The following is a 25243-nucleotide window of genomic DNA, read 5'->3' on the forward strand; positions in this document are numbered from 1 at the left end:
TAGAGTGTAGTGGCATAGAATGGAGTCTCATACAGTGGAGAGGCATAGAGTGGAGCAGTGTAGAATGGAATAGCATACAGTGGAGTGCTGTAGAGTGTAGTGGCGTCCAGTTTAGTGGCTTGCAATGGAGAGTTGTAGATTGGAGTGGCATACAGTGGGACAGAGTAAAGTGGAGTGACAAATATTACAATGACATAAAGTGGAATAGTGTACAGTGTAGTAGCATCCAGTGGAGTGGCATACAGTGGAGTGACATAGACTGGAGTGGCATATAGTGGCTTGCATACAGTGTAATAGCGTAGAGTGGAGTGGTGTAGAATGGAGTCTCATACCGTGGAGAGGCATAGAGTGGAGCGGCGTAGAATGGGATAGCATACAGTGGAGTGCTGTAGAGTGGATTGGCATCCAGTGAAGTGGCTTACGGTGGAGTGCTGTAGAGTGGAGGCAGCATACAGTGGGATAGAGTAAAGTGGAGTGTGTAGGAGGCTGGACTGGCTTGTAGTGAGTACCAAGGGATACTTACACCTTGCACCAGGCCCAGTTATCCCTTATTAGTGTATAGGGTGTCTAGCAGCTTAGGCTGATAGATAATGGTAGCTTAGCAGAGCAGCTTAGGCTGAACTAGGAGACGTGTGAAGCTACTACAGTACCACAAGTGTCACTTGCACAATACCATAAGAAAACACAATACACAGTTATACTAAAAATAAAGGTACTTTATTTTTATGACAATATGTCACAGTATCTCAGAGTGTACCCTCAGAGTGAGGATAGCAAATATACACAAGTTATATGTATACAGTACTAAAAATATGCAGTATAGTCTTAGAAAACAGTGCAAACAATGTATAGTTACAATAGGATGCAAAGGAGACACATAGGGATAGGGGCAACACAAACCATATACTCCAAAAGTGGAATGCGAACCACGAATGGACCCCAAACCTATGTGACCTTGTAGAGGGTCGCTGGGACTATTAGAAAATAGTGAGAGTTAGAAAATTAGCCCTCCCCAAGACCCTGAAAAGTGAGTGCAAAGTGCACTGAAGTTCCCCAGAAGACAAAGAAGTCGTAATAGAGGAATAATGCAGGAAAAACACAAACCAACAATGCAACAACTGTGGATTTCCAATCTAGGGTACCTGTGGAACAAGGAGACCAAGTCCAAAAGTCACAAGCAAGTCGGAGATGGGCAAATGCCCAGGAAATGCCAGCTGCGGGTGCAAAGAAGCTTCGACTGGACAGAAGTAGCAAAGGTTTCTGCAGGAACGAAAAGGGCTAGAGACTTCCCCCTTGGTGGACGGATTTCACTCGCCTGGGAGAGTCGTGCAAAAGTGTTTTCCCGCCAAAAGGATGCCAACAAGCCTTGCTAGCTGCAAATCGTGCGGTTGGCGTTTTTGTACGCTGCTGGGGCCCAGGAGGGACCAGGAGGTTGCAAATTGGACCAGCAGAGAGAAGGGACGTCGAGCAAGACAAAAAGTCCTCTCTAAAGCAGATAGCACCCAGAGAAGTGCCAGAAACCGGCACTACGAGGATGCGTGAAACGGTGCTCGCCGAAGTTGCACAAAGGAGTCCCACGTCGCCGGAGACCAACTTAGAAAGTCGTGCAATGCAGGTTAGAGTGCCGTGGACCCAGGCTTGGCTGTGCACAAAGGATTTCCACCGGAAGTGCACAGGAGCCGGAGAAGTTGCAAAAGTTGCGGTTACCAACAATGCAGTCTGGAGTGGGGAGGCAAGGACTTACCTCCACCAAACTTGGACTGAAGAGTCACTGGACTGTGGCAGTCTCTTGGACAGAGTTGCTGGATTCAAGGGACCTCGCTCGTCGTGCTGAGAGGAGACCCAAGGGACCGGTAATGCAGCTTTTTGGTGCCTGTGTGAGAAGGTAGCCTCTTTCTAGCCTTGTTACCCCCACTTTTGGCCTGTTTGTGAGTGTATGTCAGGATGTTTGTCACTGTTTTCACTGTCTCACTGGGATCCTGATGGCTAGGCCCCAGTGCTCATAGTGAAAACACTATGTTTTCAGTATGTTTGTTATGTGTCACTGGGATCCTGCTGGTCAGGACCCCAGTGCTCATAGGTTTGTGGCCTATATGTATGTGTCACTGGGACCCTGTCACACAGGGCCCCAGTGCTCATAGGTGTGCATGTATATGTTCCCTGTGTGGTGCCTAACTGTCTCACTGAGGCTCTGCTAATCAGAACCTCAGTGGTTATGCTCTCTCATTTCTTTCCAAATTGTCACTGACAGGCTAGTGACCATTTTTACCAATTTACATTGGCTTACTGGAACACCCTTATAATTCCCTAGTATATGGTACTGAGGTACCCAGGGTATTGGGGTTCCAGGAGATCCCTAGGGGCTGCAGCATTTCTTTTGCCACCCATAGGGAGCTATGACAATTCTTACACAGGCCTGCCACTGCAGCCTGAGTGAAATAACGTCCACGTTATTTCACAGCCATTTTACACTGCACTTAAGTAACTTATAAGTCACCTATATGTCTAACCTTTACCTGGTAAAGGTTAGGTGCAAAGTTACTTAGTGTGAGGGCACCCTGGCACTAGCCAAGGTGCCCCCACATTGTTCAGAGCCAATTCACTGAACTTTGTGAGTGCGGGGACACCATTACACGCGTGCACTACATATAGGTCACTACCTATATGTAGCTTCACCATGGTAACTCCGAATATGGCCATGTAACATGTCTATGATCATGGAATTACCCCCTCTATGCCATCCTGGCATTGTTGGTACAATTCCATGATCCCAGTGGTCTGTAGCACAGACCCTGGAACTGCCAGACTGCCCTTCCTGGGGTTTCACTGCAGCTGCTGCTGCTGCCAACCCCTCAGACAGGCAGCTGCCCTCCTGGGGTCCAGCCAGGCCTGGCCCAGGATGGCAGAACAAAGAACTTCCTCTGAGAGAGGGTGTGACACCCTCTCCCTTTGGAAAATGGTGTGAAGGCAGGGGAGGAGTGGCCTCCCCCAGCCTCTGGAAATGCTTTGTTGGGCACAGATGTGCCCAATTCTGCATAAGCCGGTCTACACCGGTTCAGGGACCCCTTAGCCCCTGCTCTGGCGCGAAACTGGACAAAGGAAAGGGGAGTGACCACTCCCCTGACCTGCACCTCCCCTGGGAGGTGTCCAGAGCTCCTCCAGTGTGCTCCAGACCTCTGCCATCTTGGAAACAGAGGTGCTGCTGGCACACTGGACTGCTCTGAGTGGCCAGTGCCACCAGGTGACGTCGGAGACTCCTGCTGATAGGCTCCTTCAGGTGTTAGTAGCCTTTCCTCTCTCCTAGGTAGCCAAACCCTCTTTTCTGGCTATTTAGGGTCTCTGTCTCTGGGGAAACTTTAGATAACGAATGCATGAGCTCAGCTGAGTTCCTCTGCATCTCCCTCTTCACCTTCTGATAAGGAATCGACCGCTGACCGCGCTGGAAGCCTGCAAACCTGCAACATAGTAGCAAAGACGACTACTGCAACTCTGTAACGCTGATCCTGCCGCCTTCTCGACTGTTTTCCTGCTTGTGCATGCTGTGGGGGTAGTCTGCCTCCTCTCTGCACCAGAAGCTCCGAAGAAATCTCCCGTGGGTCGACGGAATCTTCCCCCTGCAACCGCAGGCACCAAAAAGCTGCATTACCGGTCCCTTGGGTCTCCTCTCAGCACGACGAGCGAGGTCCCTCGAATCCAGCGACACCGTCCAAGTGACCCCCACAGTCCAGTGACTCTTCAGCCCAAGTTTGGTGGAGGTAAGTCCTTGCCTCACCTCGCTGGGCTGCATTGCTGGGAACCGCGACTTTGCAAGCTACTCCGGCCCCTGTACACTTCCGGCGGAAATCCTTCGTGCACAGCCAAGCCTGGGACCACGGCACTCTAACCTGCATTGCACGACTTTCTAAGTTGGTCTCCGGCGATGTGGGACTCCTTTGTGCAACTACGGCGAGCACCGTTTCACGCATCCTCGTAGTGCCTGTTTCTGGCACTTCTCCGGGTGCTACCTGCTTCAGTGAGGGCTCTTTGTCTTGCTCGACGTCCCTTCTCTCTGCAAGTCCAATTTGCGACCTCCTGATCCCTCCTGGGCCCCAGCAGCGTCCAAAAACGCCAAACGCACGATTTGCGTGTAGCAAGGCTTGTTGGCGTCCATCCGGCGGGAAAACACTTCTGCACGACTCTTCAAGGCGTGGGGGATCCATCCTCCAAAGGGGAAGTCTCTAGTCCTTGTCGTTCCTGCAGTATTCACAGTTCTTCAGCCTAGTAAGGGCTTCTTTGCACCAACCGCTGGCATTTCTTGGGCATCTGCCCATCTCCGAGCTGCTTGTGACTTTTGGACTTGGTCCCCTTGTTCCACAGGTACCCTCAGTCAGGAATCCATCGTTGTTGCATTGCTGATTTGTGTTTTCCTTGCATTTTCCCTCTAACACGACTATTTTGTCCTTAGGGAAACTTTGGTGCACTTTGCACTCACTTTTCAGGGTCTTGGGGAGGGTTATTTTTCTAACTCTCACTATTTTCTAATAGTCCCAGCGACCCTCTACAAGGTCACATAGGTTTGGGGTCCATTCGTGGTTCGCATTCCACTTTTGGAGTATATGGTTTGTGTTGCCCCTATCCCTATGTTTCCCCATTGCATCCTATTGTAACTATACATTGTTTGCACTGTTTTCTAAGACTATACTGCATATTTTTGCTATTGTGTATATATATCTTGTGTATATTTCATATCCTCTCACTGAGGGTACACTCTAAGATACTTTGGCATATTGTCATAAAAATAAAGTACCTTTATTTTTAGTATAACTGTGTATTGTGTTTTCTTATGATATTGTGCATATGACACTAAGTGGTACTGTAGTAGCTTCACACGTCTCCTAGTTCAGCCTAAGCTGCTCTGCTAAGCTACCATTATCTATCAGCCTAAGCTGCTAGACACCCTATACACTAATAAGGGATAACTGGGCCTGGTGCAAGGTGCAAGTACCCCTTGGTACTCACTACAAGCCAGTCCAGCCTCCTACAGCCTGCGGTTGCAGGGGGAAGATTCCGTCGACCCACGGGAGATTTCTTCGGAGCTTCTGGTGCAGAGAGGAGGCAGACTACCCCCACAGCATGCACAAGCAGGAAAACAGTCGTGAAGGCGGCAGGATCAGCGTTACAGAGTTGCAGTAGTCGTCTTTGCTACTATGTTGCAGGTTTGCAGGCTTCCAGCGTGGTCAGCGGTCGATTCCTTATCAGAAGGTGAAGAGAGAGATGCAGAGGAACTCGGATGAGCTCTTGCATTCGTTATCTAAAGTTTCCCCAGAGACAGAGACCCTAAATAGCCAGAAAAGAGGGTTTGGGTACCTAGGAGAGAGGAGAGGCTACTAACACCTGAAGGAGCCTATCACAAGGAGTCTCTGACGTCACCTGGTGGCACTGGCCACTCAGAGCAGTCCAGTGTGCCAGCAGCACCTCTGTTTCCAAGATGGCAGAGGTCTGGAGCACACTGGAGGAGCTCTGGACACCTCCCAGGGGAGGTGCAGGTCATGGGAGTGGTCACTCCCCTTTCCTTTGTCCAGTTTCGCGCCAGAGCAGGGGCTAAGGGGTCCCTGAACCGGTGTAGACTGGCTTATGCAGAATTGGGCACATCTGTGCCCAAGAAAGCATTTCCAGAGGCTGGGGGAGGCTACTCCTCCCCTGCCTTCACACCATTTTCCAAAGGGAGAGGGTGTAACACCCTCTCTCAGAGGAAGTCCTTTGTTCTGCCATCCTGGGACAAGCCTGGCTTGACCCCAGGAGGGCAGAACCCTGTCTGAGGGGTTGGCAGCAGCAGCTGCAGTGAAACCCCAGGAAAGGCAGTTTGGCAGTACCAGGGTCTGTGCTACAGACCACTGGGATCATGGAATTGTCCCAATAATGCCAGGATGGCATAGAGGGGGCCATTCCATGATCTTAGACATGTTACATGGCCATATTCGGAGTTACCATTGTGAAGCTACATATAGGTAGTGACCTATATGTAGTGCATGCGTGTAATGGTGTCCCCGCACTCACAAAGTTCAGGGAATTGGCTCTGAACAATGTGGGGGCACCTTGGCTAGTGCCAGGGTGCCCTCACACTTAGTAACTTTGCACCTAACCTTTACCAGGTAAAGGTTAGACATATAGGTGACTTATAAGTTACTTAAGTGCAGTGTAAAATGGCTGTGACGTTATTTCACTCAGGCTGCAGTGGCAGGCCTGTGTAAGAATTGTCAGAGCTCCCTATGGGTGGCAAAAGAAATGCTGCAGCCCATAGGGATCTCCTGGAACCACAATACCCTGGGTACCTCAGTACCATATACTAGGGAATTATAAGGGTGTTCCAGTAGCCAATGTAAATTTGTAAAATTGGTCACTAGCCTGTTAGTGACAATTTGAAAGAAATGAGAGAGCATAACCACTGAGGTTCTGATTAGCAGAGCCTCAGTGAGACAGTTAGTCACTACACAGGTAACACAGTCAGGCACACTTATGAGTACTGGGGCCCTGGAGAACAGGGTCCCAGTGACACATACAACTAAAACAACATATATACAGTGAAATATGGGGGTAACATGCCAGGCAAGATGGTACTTTCCTACAGCTACACACATTGCAAAAAAAATAGGTCAGTTTTCAGTAGAAAAATGTGATGTGTCCACGTTCTGTTTAGGTTATTACCTGTTGCAAACACTAGACCTAACCACACAAGTGAGGTACCACTTGTATTGGGAGGCTTGAGGGAATGCTGGATGAAAGAAAGTTTTGGTTCACCTCAGATTCCAGAACTTTCCTTCACTGAAATGTGAGGAAAATATGTTTTTTAGGCAAATGTTTAGGTTTGCAAGGAATTCTATTTAAAGAAATGTTGTGAGAGCCACACAAGTCACCCATGGGTGTCTAGTTTTAAAACAAATAAACATGTTTGCTAGGTTTCCCTAGGTGCCAGCTCAGCTAGATCCCAAAATCCACAGCTAGGCACTTTATATAAAAAGGTTCAGCTTTCAGTGGAAAAATGTGATGGGTCCACAGTGCATTTTGGGACGTTTCCTGTCGCAGGCACAAGGCTTACCCAAACAAGTGAGGTACAATTGTCATCGGGAGATTTGGGGGTACAGGGAATAGCAGAATAAGCGTTCTTACCAATTCTCTTTCTCTACATTTGTGCCTTCCAAATGTAAGACGGTGTGTAAGAAAGAGGTCACTTTGAGAAATGCCCTCTACTTCACACGCTAGTAAGGGTGCTCACAAATTCAGAGATGTGCAAATAACCACTGCTTTAAACTCCATATCTTATGCCCATTTCGGAAATACATAGGTTTCCTCAATACCAATTTTCATTCTTTATATTTTACTAATTGGATTGCTGAATTCCCAGTACACAATTAAAACCCATTGCAAGGTGCAGCTCAGTTATTGGCTCTGGGTACCTTTAGTTCTTGGTGAACCTACAAGCCCTATATATACCCACAACCAGAAGAGTCCACGGACGTAACTGTGTATTGCTTTTGAAAATCTGCCATAGTTAAGAAAGTTAGAGATGAAAACATAGACAGAAATTTCTGTTTTTTTTAATCTCAATTTCAATAATATTTTATTTCAATTTGTACTTTTTTATAAGAAAACCTTGAAGGATCTACACACCCCTTGCTAGATTTGGAACTTTGTCTACTTTTCAGAAATATATAGCTTTCTGGGATCCACCATCGGTTTCACACCCATTTCTGTCACTAACTGGAAGGAGGCTGAAAGCATAAAAAATAGGAAAATGGGGTATGTCCCAGTAAAATGCCAAAACTGTGTTGAAAATGTTTGTTTTCTGATTCTAATCTGTCTGTTGCCGAAGGCTGGGTATGTGGTGATTTAAGCGCGACACACCCTTCATTGATGCCATTTGCAGGGAAAAGAAACAGATGTTGCTGCCAGTTTTCCTGGAAAAACCCAAAGTTTAGCTGTAATTAGGTACGTTCTCGGTCCTCTACAAGGGAATCCACAAAGCCTGGAGAACTTTAGAATCCCCAGGATGTTGGAAAAAAGGACACACATTTGGAATAACAAAGGTATGGGGGCCTCAACACAAACTACCTCAAACAGCCCCAAAAAAGACAGCACGTATGGGGAAAGCTTAGCAGTGTAGGGATTAAACCATATGTATCGAGTGTGATGTGCATAGTCATAGGGTCAACACTCGAAGGTATGTTTAATTCATTGTTTTACAGAATCTATCATTTCAAATGATTATTCCATCCCAAGAGAATGATGTTTTATTAGGGAGCTTCTGAAATACTCAGTGCACCTACAGCAATGATCCAATTCTAAGAGGGAGTTGGACCTCTACAGTTGTTCATCCCTTTTAGTGGTGTGTGGACTGTCCCCAGCCCGCTGCATGTTTTATTCTGCTTGGGGGCTCTCTATGACCGACGCTTTCACAGACATCACAGAGTTCAGGAGGTTATTTATTTAAAGAGAGGCACATTTAGACCCATGTCTTCTGACCCCCATACTCTGAGCATAAGAATTACACTTACCAAGGGAGCACAGGGCTGCCACCAACAGGAAGGAGAGAGCGGTCTTCATGGCTGAGAGTCGTCTGAGTATTGAGATTTAATCTACAAAAGGTCCGATCTCAAGGTGTCTTTCTAAGCCCAGAGCTCCCGTACTTACGCTGGAAGCCGCCTGTCCCTCCCCTGTCAGCAGATCTGATGACAGATCCTGAGGCAGCGCTACCAGTTTGGTTCTTGGCAGGAGGATGAGTCAATGTTGACTAAACAGGTGACTGTTTCCCCCACCTTCTGTCTCATGCTCCTTGCAACTGGAGGAGATACAAACTGCAATTGGCATCTTTCTGTATGTTGTCCTTAAGGGCAGAGCACGTAAGCCATGGACATCATTCATTATACGTTGCACCCTGCCCTCTGGGATGTCCCGGGTGTAGGGGGCTGTACTGGCTTGTAGTGAGTACCAAGGGGTACTTACACCTTGCACCAGGCCCAGGCATCCCTTATTAGTGTATAGGGTGTCTAGCAGCTTAGGCTGATAGATAATGGTAGCTTAGCAGAGCAGCTTAGGCTGAACTAGGAGACATGTGAAGCCACTACAGTACCACAAATGTCACTTGCACAATATCATAAGAAAACACAATACACAGTTATACTAAAAATAAAGGTACTTTATTTTTATGACAATATGCCAAAGTATCTCAGAGTGTACCCTCAGTGAGAGGATAGGAAATATACACAAGATATATATACACAATAGCAAAAATATGCAGTATAGTCTTAGAAAACAGTGCAAACAATGTATAGTTACAATAGGATGCAATGGGGACACATAGGGATAGGGGCAACACAAACCATATACTCCAAAAGTGGAATGCGAACCACAAATGGACCCCAAACCTATGTGACCTTGTAGAGGGTCGCTGGGACTATTAGAAAATAGTGAGAGTTAGAAAAATAACCCTCCCCAAGACCCTGAAAAGTGAGTGCAAAGTGCACTGAAGTTCCCATAAGGACAAAGAAGTCGTGATAGAGGAATAATGCAGGAAAGACACAAACCAACAATGAAACAACAATGGATTTCCAGTCGAGGGTACCTGTGGAACAAGGGGACCAAGTCCAAAAGTCACAAGCAAGTCGGAGATGGGCAGATGCCCAGGAAATGCCAGCTGTGGGTGCAAAGAAGCTTCTACTGGACAGAAGAAGCTGAGGATTCTGCAGGAACGAAAAGGGCTAGAGACTTCCCCTTTGCTGAACGGATCTCTCTCGCCGTGGAGAGTCGTGCAGAAGTGTTTTCCCGCTAAAAAAAAAACGCCAACAAGCCTTGCTAGCTGCAAATCATGCAGCTAGCGTTTTTGGATGCTGCTGTGGCCCAGGAGGGACCAGGATGTCGCAAATTGGACCAGGAGGTAGAGGGGACATCGAGCAAGACAAGGAGCCCTCTCAGCAGCAGGTAGCACCCGGAGAAGTGCCAGAAACAGGCACTACGAGGATGCGTGAAATGGTGCTCACCCGAAGTTACACAAAGGAGTTCCACGTCGCCGGAGACCAACTTAGAAAGTCGTGCAATGCAGGTTAGAGTGCCGTGGACCCAGGCTTGACTGTGCACAAAGGATTTCCGCAGGAAGTGCACGGGAGCCGGAGTAGTTGCAAAAGACGCAGTTTCCAACAATGCAGTCTGGCGTGGGGAGGCAAGGACTTACCTCCACCAAACTTGGACTGAAGAGTCACTGGACTGTGGGAGTCACTTGGACAGAGTTTCTGGATTCAAGGGACCTCGCTCGTCGTGCTGAGAGGAGACCCAATGGACCGGTAATGCAGCTTTTTGGTGCCTGCGGTTGCAGGGGGAAGATTCCGTCAACCCACGGGAGATTTCTTCTGAGCTTCTAGTGCAGAGAGGAGGCAGACTACCCCCACAGCATGCACCACCAGGAAAACAGTCGAGAAGGCGGCAGGATCAGCGTTACAGAGTTGCAGTAGTCGTCTTAGCTACTTTGTTGCAGTTTTGCAGGCTTCCAGCGCGGTCAGCAGTCGATTCCTTGGCAGAAGGTGAAGAGAGAGATGCAGAGGAACTCTGATGAGCTCTTGCATTCGTTATCTAAATTTTCCCCAGAGACAGAGACCCTAAATAGCCAGAAAAGAGGGGTTGGCTACCTAGGAGAGAGGATAGGCTAGCAACACCTGAAGGAGCATATCAGAAGGAGTCTCTGACGTCACCTGGTGGCACTGGCCACTCAGAGTAGTCCAGTGTGCCAGCAGCACCTCTGTTTCCAAGATGGCAGAGGTCTGGAGCACACTGGAGGAGCTCTGGACACCTCCCAGGGGAGGTGCAGGTCAGGGGAGTGGTCACTCCCCTTTCCTTTGTCCAGTTTCACGCCAGAGCAGGGCTAAGGGGTCCCCTGAACCGGTGTAGACTGGCTTATGCAGAATTGGGCACATCTGTGCCCATGAAAGCATTTCCAGAGGCTGGGGGAGGCTCCTCCTCCCCTGCCTTCACACCATTTTCCAAAGGGAGAGGGTGTAACACCCTCTCTCAGAGGAAGTCCTTCGTTCTGCCATCCTGGGACAAGCCTGGCTTGACCCCAGGGGGGCAGAAACCTGTCTGAGGGGTAGGCAGCAGCAGCAGCTGCAGTGAAACCCCAGGAAAGGCAGTGTGGCAGTACCAGGGTCTGTGCTACAGACCACTGGGATCATGGGATTGTGCCAACTATGCCAGGATGGCATAGAGGGGGCAATTCCATGATCATAGACATGTTACATGGCCATATTCAGAGTTACCATTGTGAAGCTACATATAGGTAGTGACATATATGTAGTGCACACGTGTAATGGTGTCCCCGCACTCACAAAGTCCGGGGAATTTGCCCTGAACAATGTGGGGGCACCTTGGCTAGTGCCAGGGTGCCCTCACACTTAGTAACTTTGCACCTAACCTTTACCAGGTAAAGGTTAGACATCTAGGTGACTTATAAATTACTTAAGTGCAGTGTAAAATGGCTGTGAAATAACGTGGACGTTATTTCACTCAGGCTGCAGTGGCATGCCTGTGTAAGAATTGTCAGAGCTCCCTATGGGTGGCAAAAGAAATGCTGCAGCCCATAGGGATCTCCTGGAACCCCAATACCCTGGGTACCTCAGTACCATATACCAGGGAATTATAAGGGTGTTCCAGTAAGCCAATGTAAATTGGTAAAATTGGTCACTAGCCTGTTAGTGACAATTTGAAAGAAATGAGAGAGCATAACCACTGAGGTTCTGGTTAGCAGAGCCTCAGTGAGACAGTTAGGCACCACACAGGGAACACATACATATAGGCCACAAACTTATGAGTACTGGGGTCCTGACTAGCAGGGTCCCAGTGACACATAACAAACATACTGAAAACATAGGGTTTTCACTATGAGCACTGGGCCCTGGCTAGCAGGATCCCAGTGAGACAGTGAAAACACCCTGACATACACTCACAAACAGGCCAAAAGTGGGGGTAACAAGGCTAGAAAGAGGCTACTTTCTCACACAACCCCCCCCCAAACGAAGGACAACAAGGCTAACCTTGGCCAGTTGAGACTTTATTGTCTAAGTGGTGATAAGTAGGGAGTAGCTCTGCAATAGACTGGTTACTCCCTTTATCATCCACTATATGGTTACTTCCCTGTGGGGATGTAAACCACCCTGTTTGAAGTTTTTTAGCTAAGCAACAATGTGAAGATGTATTTTCAGAGTTTCTATCAGTAAGTATTAGTTTAGAGCAGTGGGAATTGTCCACTGAACCTATTTGTAATGATGGAAATGCCAGACAGGGTTGCTGTCTCAGAAAAGCCATAGCTGGGCAAAAACTTTGTCCATATGGCTGGAAGAGAGAACAGGGATGCTGTTTCTCTTGAGTTGGAGTAGGGCAGGGATGCTGTCCTATGAGCTCCATACTAGGGCAGGGATGCTGTCCTAAGTGTTGTGAGGCAGTGCAGGGTTTCTGCACTAAAGTTTCTCTGGGAGGGTTGGAGGGATGCTCCATGTTAACCAAAATGGTGCTCTTTTTCTCACCAATGTTAGTTATCCCACAGAGAGGTACTTCTACCTCAGGGAGTCCAGCTTTGCCAGCTGATGATTCCCTTGGAACAGGTGCCACCCCAGGAGAGGTTTCTCCCACCACAGGAATGGTATCCTGACTGGTAGGGTGGTTAGGGGATACTGTGATACCCTTTTTACCTGTTGATGGAGAGGGATCCTGAGTTTTCAGGTCTTCTCTCCTTTGCTTTTTCATTTCAGTAGAAATGAGAGGGAACAATTCCTCAGGGATGCCCAGCATGGCTGCATTGGCATAAAACTCTACATCAGCCCAACCTGAGGCCTCTAGGTCATTACCTAAGAGACAGTCTACAGGTAAGCTAGGTGATACCACCACCTGCTTAGGGCCAGTAACTCCACCCCAACTAAACTGAATTATAGCTAAGGGAAGAAACTTAGTGGAGTTATGGACATTAATAATCTTATACTGTTGTCCAATGATGTGTTGATCAGGGTGCACTAGGTGTTCAGTCACCAAAGTGATACTGGCACCTGTGTCCCTGTAGGCCAAGGCCTCAACACCATTTTTTGAAACTGTCTGCCTGTACTTATCCATTGTAAGGGGACAAGCAGCCAGTGTGGCAAGGCCAATGCCACTAGGTGTGACAGAAACTGTCTTGGGACTGACTACCCCAGTTTCTACTATGGACCCATAAGTGAACCCAACTGTAGGAGGCTGGACTGGCTTGTAGTGAGTACCAAGGGGTACTTGCACCTTGCACCAGGCCCAGTTATCCCTTATTAGTGTATAGGGTGTCTAGCAGCTTAGGCTGATAGATAATGGTAGCTTAGCAGAGCAGCTTAGGCTGAACTAGGAGACGTGTGAAGCTACCACAGTACCACTTAGTGTCATATGCACAATATCATAAGAAAACACAATACACAGTTATACTAAAAATAAAGGTACTTTATTATTATGACAATATGCCAAAGTATCTTAGAGTGTACCCTCAGTGAGAGGATAGGAAATATACACAAGATATATATACACAATAGCAAAAATATGCAGTATAGTCTTAGAAAACAGTGCAAACAATGTATAGTTACAATAGGATGCAATGGGGAAACATAGGGATAGGGGCAACACAAACCATATACTCCAAAAGTGGAATGCGAACCACGAATGGACCCCAAACCTATGTGACCTTGTAGAGGGTCGCTGGGACTATTAGAAAATAGTGAGAGTTAGAAAAATAACCCTCCCCAAGAACCTGAAAAGTGAGTGCAAAGTGCACTAAAGTTCCCCTAAGGACAAAGAAGTCGTGTTAGAGGAATAATGCAGGAAAGACACAAACCAACAATGCAACAACTGTGGATTTCCAATCTAGGGTACCTGTGGAACAAGGGGACCAAGTCCAAAAGTCACAAGCAAGTCGGAGATGGGCAAATGCCCAGGAAATGCCAGCTGCGGGTGCAAAGAAGCTTCTACTGGACAGAAGAAGCTGAGGTTTCTGCAGGAACAAAAAGGGCTAGAGACCTCCCTTTTGGTGGACGGATCTCACTTGCCGTGGAGAGTCGTGCAGAAGTGCTTTGCCGCCGAAACACCGCCAACAAGCCTTGCTAGCTGCAAATTGTTAGGTTAGAGTTTTTGGACGCTGCTGAGGCCCTGGAGGGACGAGGAGGTCGCAAATTGGACCAGCAGAGAGAGGGGACGTCGAGCAAGACAAGGAGCTCTCTCTGAAGCAGGTAGCCCCCGGAGAAGTGTCAGAAACAGGCACTACGAGGATGCGTGAAACGGTGCTCGCCGAAGTTGCACAAAGGAGTCCCACGTCGCCGGAGACCAACTTAGAAAGTCGTGCAATGTAGGTTAGAGTGCTGTGGACCCAGGCTTGGGTGTGCACAAAGGATTTCCGCCGGAAGTGCACAGGGGCTGGAGTAGCTGCAAAAGTCACAGTTCCCAGCAATGCAGCCCAGCGAGGTGAGGCAAGGACTTACCTCCACCAAACTTGGACTGAAGAGTCACTGGACAGTGGGGGTCACTTGGACAGAGTCGCTGGATTCGAGGGACCTCGCTCGTCATGCTGAGAGGAGACCCAAGGGACCGGTAATGCAGCTTTTTGGTGCCTGCGGTTGCAGGGGGAAGATTCCGTCGACCCACGGGAGATTTCTTCGGAGCTTCTGGTGCAGAGAGGAGGCAGACTACCCCCACAGCATGCACAAGCAGGAAAACAGTCGAGAAGGCGGCAGGATCAGCGTTACAGAGTTGCAGTAGTCGTCTTTGCTACTATGTTGCAGGTTTGCAGGCTTCCAGCGCGGTCAGCAGTCGATTCCTTATCAGAAGGTGAAGAGGGAGATGCAGAGGAACTCGGCTGAGCTCATGCATTCATTATCTAAAGTTTCCCCAGAGACAGAGACCCTAAATAGCCAGAAAAGAGGGTTTGGCTACCTAGGAGAGAGGATAGGCTAGCAACACCTGAAGGAGCCTATCACAAGGAGTCTCTGACGTCACCTGGTGGCACTGGCCACTCAGAGCAGTCCAGTGTGCCAGCAGCACCTCTGTTTCCAAGATGGCAGAGGTCTGGAGCACACTGGAGGAGCTCTGGACACCTCCCAGGGGAGGTGCAGGTCAGGGGAGTGGTCACTCCCCTTTCCTTTGTCCAGTTTCGCGCCAGAGCAGGGCTAACGGGTCCCCTGAACCGGTGTAGACTGGCTTATGCAGAATTGGGCACATCTGTGCCCAACAAAGCATTTCCAGAGGCTGGGGGAGGCTACTCCTCCCCTGCCTTCACACCATTTTCCAAAGGGAGAGGGTGTAACACCCTCTCTCAGAGGAAGTCCTTTGTTCTGCCATCCTGGGCCAGGCCTGGCTGAAACCCCAGGAGGGCAGAAGCCTGTCTGAGGGGTTGGCAGCAGCAGCAGCTGCAGTGAAACCCCAGGAAGGGCAGTTTGGCAGTACCAGGGTCTGTGCTACAGACCACTGGGATCATGGGATTGTGCCAACTATGCCAGGATGGTATAGAGGGGGCAATTCCATGATCATAGACATGTTACATGGCCATATTCGGAGTTACCATTGTGAAGCTACATATAGGTAGTGACCTATATGTAGTGCACGCGTGTAATGGTGTCCCTGCACTCACAAAGTTCAGGGAATTGGCTCTGAACAATGTGGGGGCACCTTGGCTAGTGCCAGGGTGCCCTCACACTAAGTAACTTTGCACCTAACCTTTACCAGGTAAAGGTTAGACATATAGGTGACTTATAAGTTACTTAAGTGCAGTGTAAAATGGCTGTGAAATAACGTGGACGTTATTTCACTCAGGCTGCAGTGGCAGGCCTGTGTAAGAATTGTCAGAGCTCCCTATGGGTGGCAAAAGAAATGCTGCAGCCCATAGGGATCTCCTGGAACCCCAATACCCTGGGTACCTCAGTACCATATACTAGGGAATTATAAGGGTGTTCCAGTAAGCCAATGTAAATTGGTAAAAATGGTCACTAGCCTGTTAGTGACAATTTGGAAAGAAATGAGAGAGCATAACCACTGAGGTTCTGATTAGCAGAGCCTCAGTGAGACAGTTAGGCACCACACAGGGAACACATACATATAGGCCACAAACTTATGAGCACTGGGGTCCTGACTAGCAGGGTCCCAGTGACACATAACAAACATACTGAAAACATGGGGTTTTCACTATGAGCACTGGGCCCTGGCTGGCAGGATCCCAGTGAGACAGTGAAAACACCCTGACATACACTCACAAACAGGCCAAAAGTGGGGGTAACAAGGCTAGAAAGAGGCTACTTTCTCACACAACCCCCCCCCAAACGAAGGACAATAAGGCTAACCTTGGCCAGTTGAGACTTTATTGTCTAAGTGGTGATAAGTAGAGAGTAGCTCTGCAATAGACTGGTTACTCCCTTTATCATCCACTATATGGTTACTTCCCTGTGGGGATGTAAACCACCCTGTTTGAAGTTTTTTAGCTAAGCAACAATGTGAAGATGTATTTTCAGAGTTTCTATCAGTAAGTTTTAGTTTAGAGCAGTGGGAATTGTCCACTGAACCTATTTGTAGTGATGGAAATGCCGGACAGGGATATTGTCTCAGAAAAGCCATAGCTGGGCAAAAACTTTGTCCATATGGCTGGAAGAGAGAACAGGGATGCTGTTTCTCTTGGGTTGGAGCAGGGCAGGGATGCTGTCCTATCAGCTCCACACTAGGGCAGGGATGCTGTCCTAAGTGTTGTGAGGCAGTGCAGAGTTTCTGCACTAAAGTTTCTCTGGGAGGGTTGGAGGGATGCTCCATGTTAACTAAAATGGTGCTCTTTTTGTCACCAATATTAGTTATCCCACAGAGAGGTAATTCTACCTCAGGGAGTACAGCTTTGCCAGCTGATGATTCCCTTGGAACAGGTGCCACCCCCGGAGAGGTTTCTCCCACCACAGGAATGGTATCCTGAATGGCAGGGTGGTTAGGGGATACTGTGATACCCTTTTTACCTGTTGATGGAGAGGGATCCTGAGTTTTCAGGCCTTCTCTCCTTTGCTTTTTCATTTCAGCAGAAATGAGAGGGAACAATTCCTCAGGGATGCCCAGCATGGCTGCATGGGCATAAAACTCTACATCAGCCCAACCTGAGGCCTCTAGGTCATTACCTAAGAGACAGTCTACAGGTAAGCTAGGTGATACCACCACCTGCTTAGGGCCAGTAACTCCACCCCAACTAAACTGAATTATAGATAAGGGAAGAAACTTAGTGGAGTTATGGACATCAATAATCTTATACTGTTGTCCAATGATGTGTTGATCAGGGTGCACTAGGTTTTCAGTCACCAAAGTGATACTGGCACCTGTGTCCCTGTAGGCCAAGGCCTCAACACCATTTATTGAAACTGTCTGCCTGTACTTATCCATTGTAAGGGGACAAGCAGCCAGTGTGGCAAGGCCAATGCCACTAGGTGTGACAGAAACTGTCTTGGGAGTGACTACCTGTAGGAAAGTACCATCTTGCCTGGCATGTTACCCCCATTTTTCACTGTATATATGTTGTTTTAGTTGTATGTGTCACTGGGACCCTGGTAACCCAGGGCCCCAGTGCTCATAAGTGTGCCTGAATGTGTTACCTGTGTAGTGACTAACTGTCTCACTGAGGCTCTGCTAATCAGAACCTCAGTGGTTATGCTCTCTCATTTCTTTCCAAATTGTCACTAACAGGCTAGTGACCATTCTTACCAATTTACATTGGCTTACTGGAACACCCTTATAATTCCCTAGTATATGGTACTGAGGTACCCAGGGTATTGGGGTTCCAGGAGATCCCTATGGGCTGCAGCATTTCTTTTGCCACCCATAGGGAGCTCAGACAATTCTTACACAGGCCTGCCACTGCAGCCTGAGTGAAATAACGTCCACGTTATTTCACAGCCATTTTACACTGCACTTAAGTAACTTATAAGTCACCTATATGTCTAACCTTTACCTGGTAAAGGTTAGGTGTAAAGTTACTTAGTGTCAGGGCACACTGGCACTAGCCAAGGTGCCCCCACATTGTTCAGAGCCAATTCCCTGAACTTTGTGAGTGCGGGGACACCATTACACGCGTGCACTACATATAGGTCACTACCTATATGTAGCTTCACCATGGTAACTCCGAATATGGCAATGTAACATGTCTATGATCATGGAATTGCCCCCTCTATGCCATCCTGGCATAGTTGGCACAATCCCATGATCCCAGTGGTCTGTAGCACAGACCCTGGCACTGCCAAACTGCCCTTCCTGGGGTTTCACTGCAGCTGCTGCTGCTGCCAACCCCTCAGACAGGCAGCTGCCCTCCTGGGGTCCAGCCAGGCCTGGCCCAGGATGGCAGAACAAAGAACTTCCTCTGAGAGAGGGTGTGACACCCTCTCCCTTTGGAAAATGGTGTGAAGGCAGGGGAGGAGTAGCCTCCCCCAGCCTCTGGAAATGCGTTCTTGGGCACAGATGTGCCCAATTCTGCATAAGCCAGTCTACACCGGTTCAGGGACCCCTTAGCCCCTGCTCTGGCGCGAAACTGGACAAAGGAAAGGGGAGTGACCACTCCCCTGACCTGCACCTCCCCTGGGAGGTGTCCAGAGCTCCTCCAGTGTGCTCCAGACCTCTGCCATCTTGGAAACAGAGGTGCTGCTGGCACACTGGACTGCTCTAAGTGGCCAGTGCCACCAGATGACGTCAGAGACTCCTGCTGATAGGCTCCTTCAGGTGTTAGTAGCCTATCCTCTCTCCTAGGTAGCCAAACCCTCTTTTCTGGCTATTTAGGGTCTCTGTCTCTGGGGAAACTTTAGATAACGAATGCAAGAGCTCATCCGAGTTCCTCTGCATCTCTCTCTTCACCTTCTGATAAGGAATCGACTGCTGACCGCGCTGGAAGCCTGCAAACCTGCAACATAGTAGCAAAGACGACTACTGCAACTCTGTAACGCTGATCCTGCCGCCTTCTCGACTGTTTTTCTGCTTGTGCATGCTGTGGGGGTAGCCTTCCTACTCTCTGCACCAGAAGCTCCGAAGAAATCTCCCGTGGGTCGACGGAATCTTCCCCCTGCAACCGCAGGCACCAAAAAGCTGCATTACCGGTCCCTTGGGTCTCCCCTCAGCACGACGAGCGAGGTCCCTCAAATCCCGCGACTCTGTCCAAGAGACCCCCACAGTACAGTGACTCTTCAGTCCAAGTTTGGTGGAGGTAAGTCCTTCCCTCACCTCGCTGGGCTGCATTACTGGGAACCGCGACATTGCAGCTACTCCAGCCCCTGTGCACTTCCGGCGGAAATCCTTTGTGCACAGCCAAGCCTGGGTCCACGGCACTCTAACCTGCATTGCACGACTTTCTAAGTTGGTCTCCGGCGACGTGGGACTCCTTTGTGCAACTTCGGCGAGCACCGTTTCACGCATCCTCGTAGTGCCTGTTTCTGGCACTTATCCGGGTGCTACCTGCTTCAGTGAGGGCTCTTTGTCTTGCTCGACGTTCCCTCTCTCCTCAGGTCCAATTTGCGACCTTCTGGTCCCTCCTGGGCCCCAGCAGCGTCCAAAAATGCCAAACGCACGATTTGCGACTAGCAAGGCTTGTTGGCGTCCTTCCGCCGTTAAAACACGTCTGCACGACTCTCTAAGGCGAGTGGGATCCGTCCCCCAAAGGGGAAGTCTCTAGCCCTTTTCGTTCCTGCAGAAACCTCAGCTTCTTCTTTCCAGTAGAAGCTTCTTTGCACCCGCAGCTGGCATTTCCTGGGCATCTGCCCATCTCCGACTTGCTTGTGACTTTTGGACTTGGTCCCCTTGTTCCACAGGTACCCTAGATTGGAAATCCACAGTTGTTGCATTGCTGGTTTGTGTCTTCCCTCCATTATTCCTCTAACACGACTATTTTGTCCTTAGGGGAACTTTAGTGCACTTTGCACTCACTTTTCAGGGTCTTGGGGAGGGTTATTTTTCTAACTCTCACTATTTTCTAATATTCCCAGCGACCCTCTACAAGGTCACATAGGTTTGGGGTCCATTCGTGGTTCACATTCCACTTTTGGAGTATATGGTTTGTGTTGCCCCTATCCCTATGTTTCCCCATTGCATCCTATTGTAACTATACATTGTTTGCACTGTTTTCTAAGACTATACTGCATATTTTTGCTATTGTGTATATATATCTTGTGTATATTTCCTATCCTCTCACTGAGGGTACACTCTAAGATACTTTGGCATATTGTCATAAAAATAAAGTACCTTTATTTTTAGTATAACTGTGTATTGTGTTTTCTTATGATATTGTGCATATGACACTAAGTGGTACTGTAGTAGCTTCACACGTCTCCTAGTTCAGCCTAAGCTGCTCTGCTAAGCTACCATTATCTATCAGCCTAAGCTGCTAGACACCCTATACACTAATAAGGGATAACTGGGCCTGGTGCAAGGTGCAAGTACCCCTTGGTACTCACTACAAGCCAGTCCAGCCTCCTACACTACCCCAGTTTCTACTATGGACCCAAAAGTGAACCCAACTACACCCTTAACTTGACTGTTGCCAGCAGTCCCACCACTAGTACCACTACTGCTAGGGGCACTAGAGCTTGATGTATTAGTGGTGGTAGGCTCAGGGGGTTTACCTGGACAGGACTTATCCCCTGGCCTATGGCCTCTGTTTTTTCACACAAAGCACCAAGGCTTTTTAATGTGTGCAGGTTGAGAAGAAGAGGAAGAATTAGTTTTATCCCCACCCTCTGAAGAGTGTTTAAGATTTGAAGTGGGATCTTTGGTTTTACCCTTATCCCCATGCTTATCTTGAGATTTTTCACCATCTTTCTTCTTATTGCCATCTTTGTCACCCCCTGTATGAACTTTTCTGTTCACCCTTGTTCTGACCCATTTTTCTGCCTTCTTTCCCAATTCTTGGGGGGAAGTCAGATCAGAGTCTACCAGGTACTGGTGCAACAAATCAGACACACAATTATTAAGTATATGCTCTCTCAGGATTGTGTTATACAGGCTTTCATAATCAGTAACTTTACTGCCATGTAACCACCCCTCCAAGGCCTTCACTGAATGGTCAATGAAATCAACCCAGTCTTGTGAAGACTCCTTTTTGGTCTCTCTGAACTTTATCCTGTATTGTTCAGTGGTTAAGCCATAACCATCCAGGAGTGCATTCTTAAGAACTGTAAAATTATTGGCATCACTTTCTTTCACAGTAAGGAGCCTATCCCTACCTTTTCCACTAAATGATAGCCATAGGATAGCAGCCCACTGCCTTTGAGGGACATCCTGTACAACACAGGCCCTCTCAAGTGCAGCAAACCACTTGTTAATGTCATCCCCCTCCTTATAAGGGGGAACTATCTTATGCAGATTCCTGGAATCATGCTCTTTTGCAGGATGACTATGAGGAATACTGCTGCTGCCACCATGGGTTTCTAAACCCAACTTCTGTCTTTCCTTCTCTAATTCTAAAGACTGTCTATCCAAATCCAGCTGTTGCTTTTTAAGCTTCAGTCTGGTTTGTTCCACTCTCAATCTATTGAGCTCCCTTTCTAACAATCTGTCATCAGGGTGGGTGGGAGGGACATGCCTTGAAACAGAAGTATGGTGAGAATGGACAGAAGGAGACCTGTCCCTTACAGAAGCCACCCTAACAGCTTGGCTAACAGAAACATCACTACCAGTATGGTGAGAATAAATGCTTTTGCTATGATGTGAGACAACACTATTTATATGGTGTGGCTCATCATCATTACCAACTATGCTAGACTGTCTAGTAATGGGCAGGCTAGGAAGTTTCTTTCCTGAATCTTTTCCTGGGGGAGTCCCTGGATCTGATTGAGAACCATTAGCTACTTTTTCTACAGATTGGGCACTTATGGCCTTATCCTGTACTCTAAGCATGTTAATTAACAGTTCTAAGGAAGGATTCTTCCCTACACTCAAACCTCTCTCTATGCAGAGATTCCTTGCTCCTTTCCAGCTAAGGTGATCATATGCAAGTTTGGACAGATCAACATTTTGGCCTGTGCCAGACATTTTTAGAGAGAGTTAAAGTGATAGTAAAAGATAAAAAGTTTGTCAGAGCTTTTAGAAAGACAGAGAAAAAAACTTTTTAAACTTTTTTGAACTTTTTAGAAAGTTAGAAGTACTTTTCAGCACTTAGAAAAGAGTGAAAAGAGGAAATGCAAAACTTTTTGGCTATGTGTATATACACTGACCTTGTTTTGTATATTTTTCTCTTATGAAAAGTACAATGACAAGAGTGGTAAGTAGTCTCAAGCACTTATCCCACCACTGCACAACCAATGTAGGAGGCTGGACTGGCTTGTAGTGAGTACCAAGGGGTACTTGCACCTTGCACCAGGCCCAGTTATCCCTTATTAGTGTATAGGGTGTCTAGCTGCTTAGGCTGATAGATAATGGTAGCTTAGCAGAGCAGCTTAGGCTGAACTAGGAGACGTGTGAAGCTACCACAGTACCACTTAGTGTCATATGCACAATATCATAAGAAAACACAATACACAGTTATACTAAAAATAAAGGTACTTTATTTTTATGACAATATGCCAAAGTATCTTAGAGTGTACCCTCAGTGAGAGGATAGGAAATATACACAAGATATACATACACAATAGCAAAAATATGCAGTATAGTCTTAGAAAACAGTGCAAACAATGTATGTTACAATAGGATGCAATGGGGAAACATAGGGATAGGGGCAACACAAACCATATACTCCAAAAGTGGAATGCGAACCACGAATGGACCCCAAACCTATGTGACCTTGTAGAGGGTCGCTGGGAATATTAGAAAATAGTGAGAGTTAGAAAAATAACCCTCCCCAAGACCCTGAAAAGTGAGTGCAAAGTGCACTAAAGTTCCCCTAAGGACAAAGAAGTCGTGTTAGAGGAATAATGCAGGAAAGACACAAACCAACAATGCAACAACTGTGGATTTCCAATCTAGGGTACCTGTGGAACAAGGGGACCAAGTCCAAAAGTCACAAGCAAGTCGGAGATGGGCAAATGCCCAGGAAATGCCAGCTGCGGGTGCAAAGAAGCTTCTACTGGACAGAAGAAGCTGAGGTTTCTGCAGGAACGAAAAGGGCTAGAGACTTTCCCTTTGGTGGACGGATCCCACTTGTCGTGGAGAGTCGTGCAGAAGTGTTTTCCCGTCGAAAGAACGCCAACAAGCCTTGCTAGCTGCAAATCGTGCAGTTAGCGTTTTTGGACACTGCTGAGGCCCTGGAGGGACGAGGAGGTCGCAAATTGGACCAGCAGAGAGAAGGGACGTCGAGCAAGACAAGGAGCCCTCTCTGAAGCAGGTATCTCCTGGAGAAGTGCCAGAAACAGGCACTACGAGGATGCGTGAAACGGTGCTTGCCGAAGTTGCACAAAGGAGTCCCACGTCGCCGGAGACCAACTTAGAAAGTCGTGCAATGCAGGTTTGAGTGCCGTGGACCCAGGCTTGGCTGGGCACAAAGGATTTCTGCCGGAAGTGCACAGGGTCCGGAGTAGCTGCAAAAGTCGCGGTTCCCAGCAATGCAGCCCAGCGAGGTGAGGCAATGACTTACCTCCACCAATCTTGGACTGAAGAGTCACTGGACTGTGGGGTTCACTTGGACAGAGTCGCTGGATTCGAGGGACCTCGCTCGTCGTGCTGAGAGGAGACCCAAGGGACCGGTAATGCAGCTTTTTGGTGCCTGCGGTTGCAGGGGGAAGATTCCGTCGACCCACGGGAGATTTCTTCGGAGCTTCTGGTGCAGAGAGGAGGCAGACTACCCCCACAGCATGCACAAGCAGGAAAACAGTCGAGAAGGCGGCAGGATCAGCGTTACAGAGTTGCAGTAGTCGTCTTTGCTACTATGTTGCAGGTTTGCAGGCTTCCAGCGCGGTCAGCAGTCGATTCCTTATCAGAAGGTGAAGAGTGAGATGCAGAGGAACTCGGCTGAGCTCATGCATTCGTTATCTAAAGTTTCACCAGAGACAGAGACCCTAAATAGCCAGAAAAGAGGGTTTGGCTACCTAGGAGAGAGGATAGGCTAGCAACACCTGAAGGAGCCTATCACAAGGAGTCTCTGACGTCACCTGGTGGCACTGGCCACTCAGAGCAGTCCAGTGTGCCAGCAGCACCTCTGTTTCCAAGATGGCAGAGGTCTGGAGCACACTGGAGGAGCTCTGGACATCTCCCAGGGCAGGTGCAGGTCAGGGGAGTGGTCACTCCCCTTTCCTTTGTCCAGTTTCGCGCCAGAGCAGGGCTAAGGGGTCCCCTGAACCGGTGTAGACTGGCTTATGCAGAATTGGGCACATCTGTGCCCAACAAAGCATTTCCAGAGGCTGGGGGAGGCTACTCCTCCCCTGCCTTCACACCATTTTCCAAAGGGAGAGGGTGTAACACCCTCTCTCAGAGGAAGTCCTTTGTTCTGCCATCCTGGGCCAGGCCTCGCTGGACCCCAGGAGGGCAGATGCCTGTCTGAGGGGTTGGAAGCAGCAGCAGCTGCAGTGAAACCCCAGGAAGGGCAGTTTGGCAGTACCAGGGTCTGTGCTACAGACCACTGGGATCATGGGATTGTGCCAACTATGCCAGGATGGTATAGAGGGGGCAATTCCATGATCATAGACATGTTACATGGCCATATTCGGAGTTACCATTGTGAAGCTACATATAGGTAGTGACCTATATGTAGTGCACGCGTGTAATGGTGTCCCCGCACTCACAAAGTTCAGGGAATTGGCTCTGAACAATGTGGGGGCACCTTGGCTAGTGCCAGGGTGCCCTCACACTAAGTAACTTTGCACCTAACCTTTACCAGGTAAAGGTTAGACATATAGGTGACTTATAAGTTACTTAAGTGCAGTGTAAAATGGCTGTGAAATAACGTGGACGTTATTTCACTCAGGCTGCAGTGGCAGGCCTGTGTAAGAATTGTCAGAGCTCCCTATGGGTGGCAAAAGAAATGCTGCAGCCCATAGGGATCTCCTGGAACCCCAATACCCTGGGTACCTCAGTACCATATACTAGGGAATTATAAGGGTGTTCCAGTAAGCCAATGTAAATTGGTAAAAATGGTCACTAGCCTGTTAGTGACAATTTGGAAAGAAATGAGAGAGCATAACCACTGAGGTTCTGATTAGAAGAGCCTCAGTGAGACAGTTAGGCACCACACAGGGAACACATACATATAGGCCACAAACTTATGAGCACTGGGGTCCTGACTAGCAGGGTCCCAGTGACA

At 48.3% G+C, this 25243-nt stretch overlaps 1 protein-coding gene across 1 annotated transcript in view; it reads right to left on the reverse strand.

The window, feature by feature from the left end:
• LOC138257896 (ubiquitin-like) overlaps nt 1-8652 on the reverse strand; it is a 230330-nt gene extending 221678 nt beyond the window's left edge. Inside the window, exon 1 of the mRNA XM_069205904.1 lies at nt 8532-8652. Coding sequence (XP_069062005.1) covers nt 8532-8580 — 49 coding nt within the window. The 5' untranslated portion in view covers nt 8581-8652. The remainder of the gene's footprint in view (nt 1-8531) is intronic.
• Nucleotides 8653-25243: the final 16591 nt, after the last annotated feature.

Source organism: Pleurodeles waltl, chromosome 2_1 (genome assembly GCF_031143425.1).
Source record: "Pleurodeles waltl isolate 20211129_DDA chromosome 2_1, aPleWal1.hap1.20221129, whole genome shotgun sequence".
Lineage (NCBI taxonomy): Eukaryota > Metazoa > Chordata > Amphibia > Caudata > Salamandridae > Pleurodeles > Pleurodeles waltl.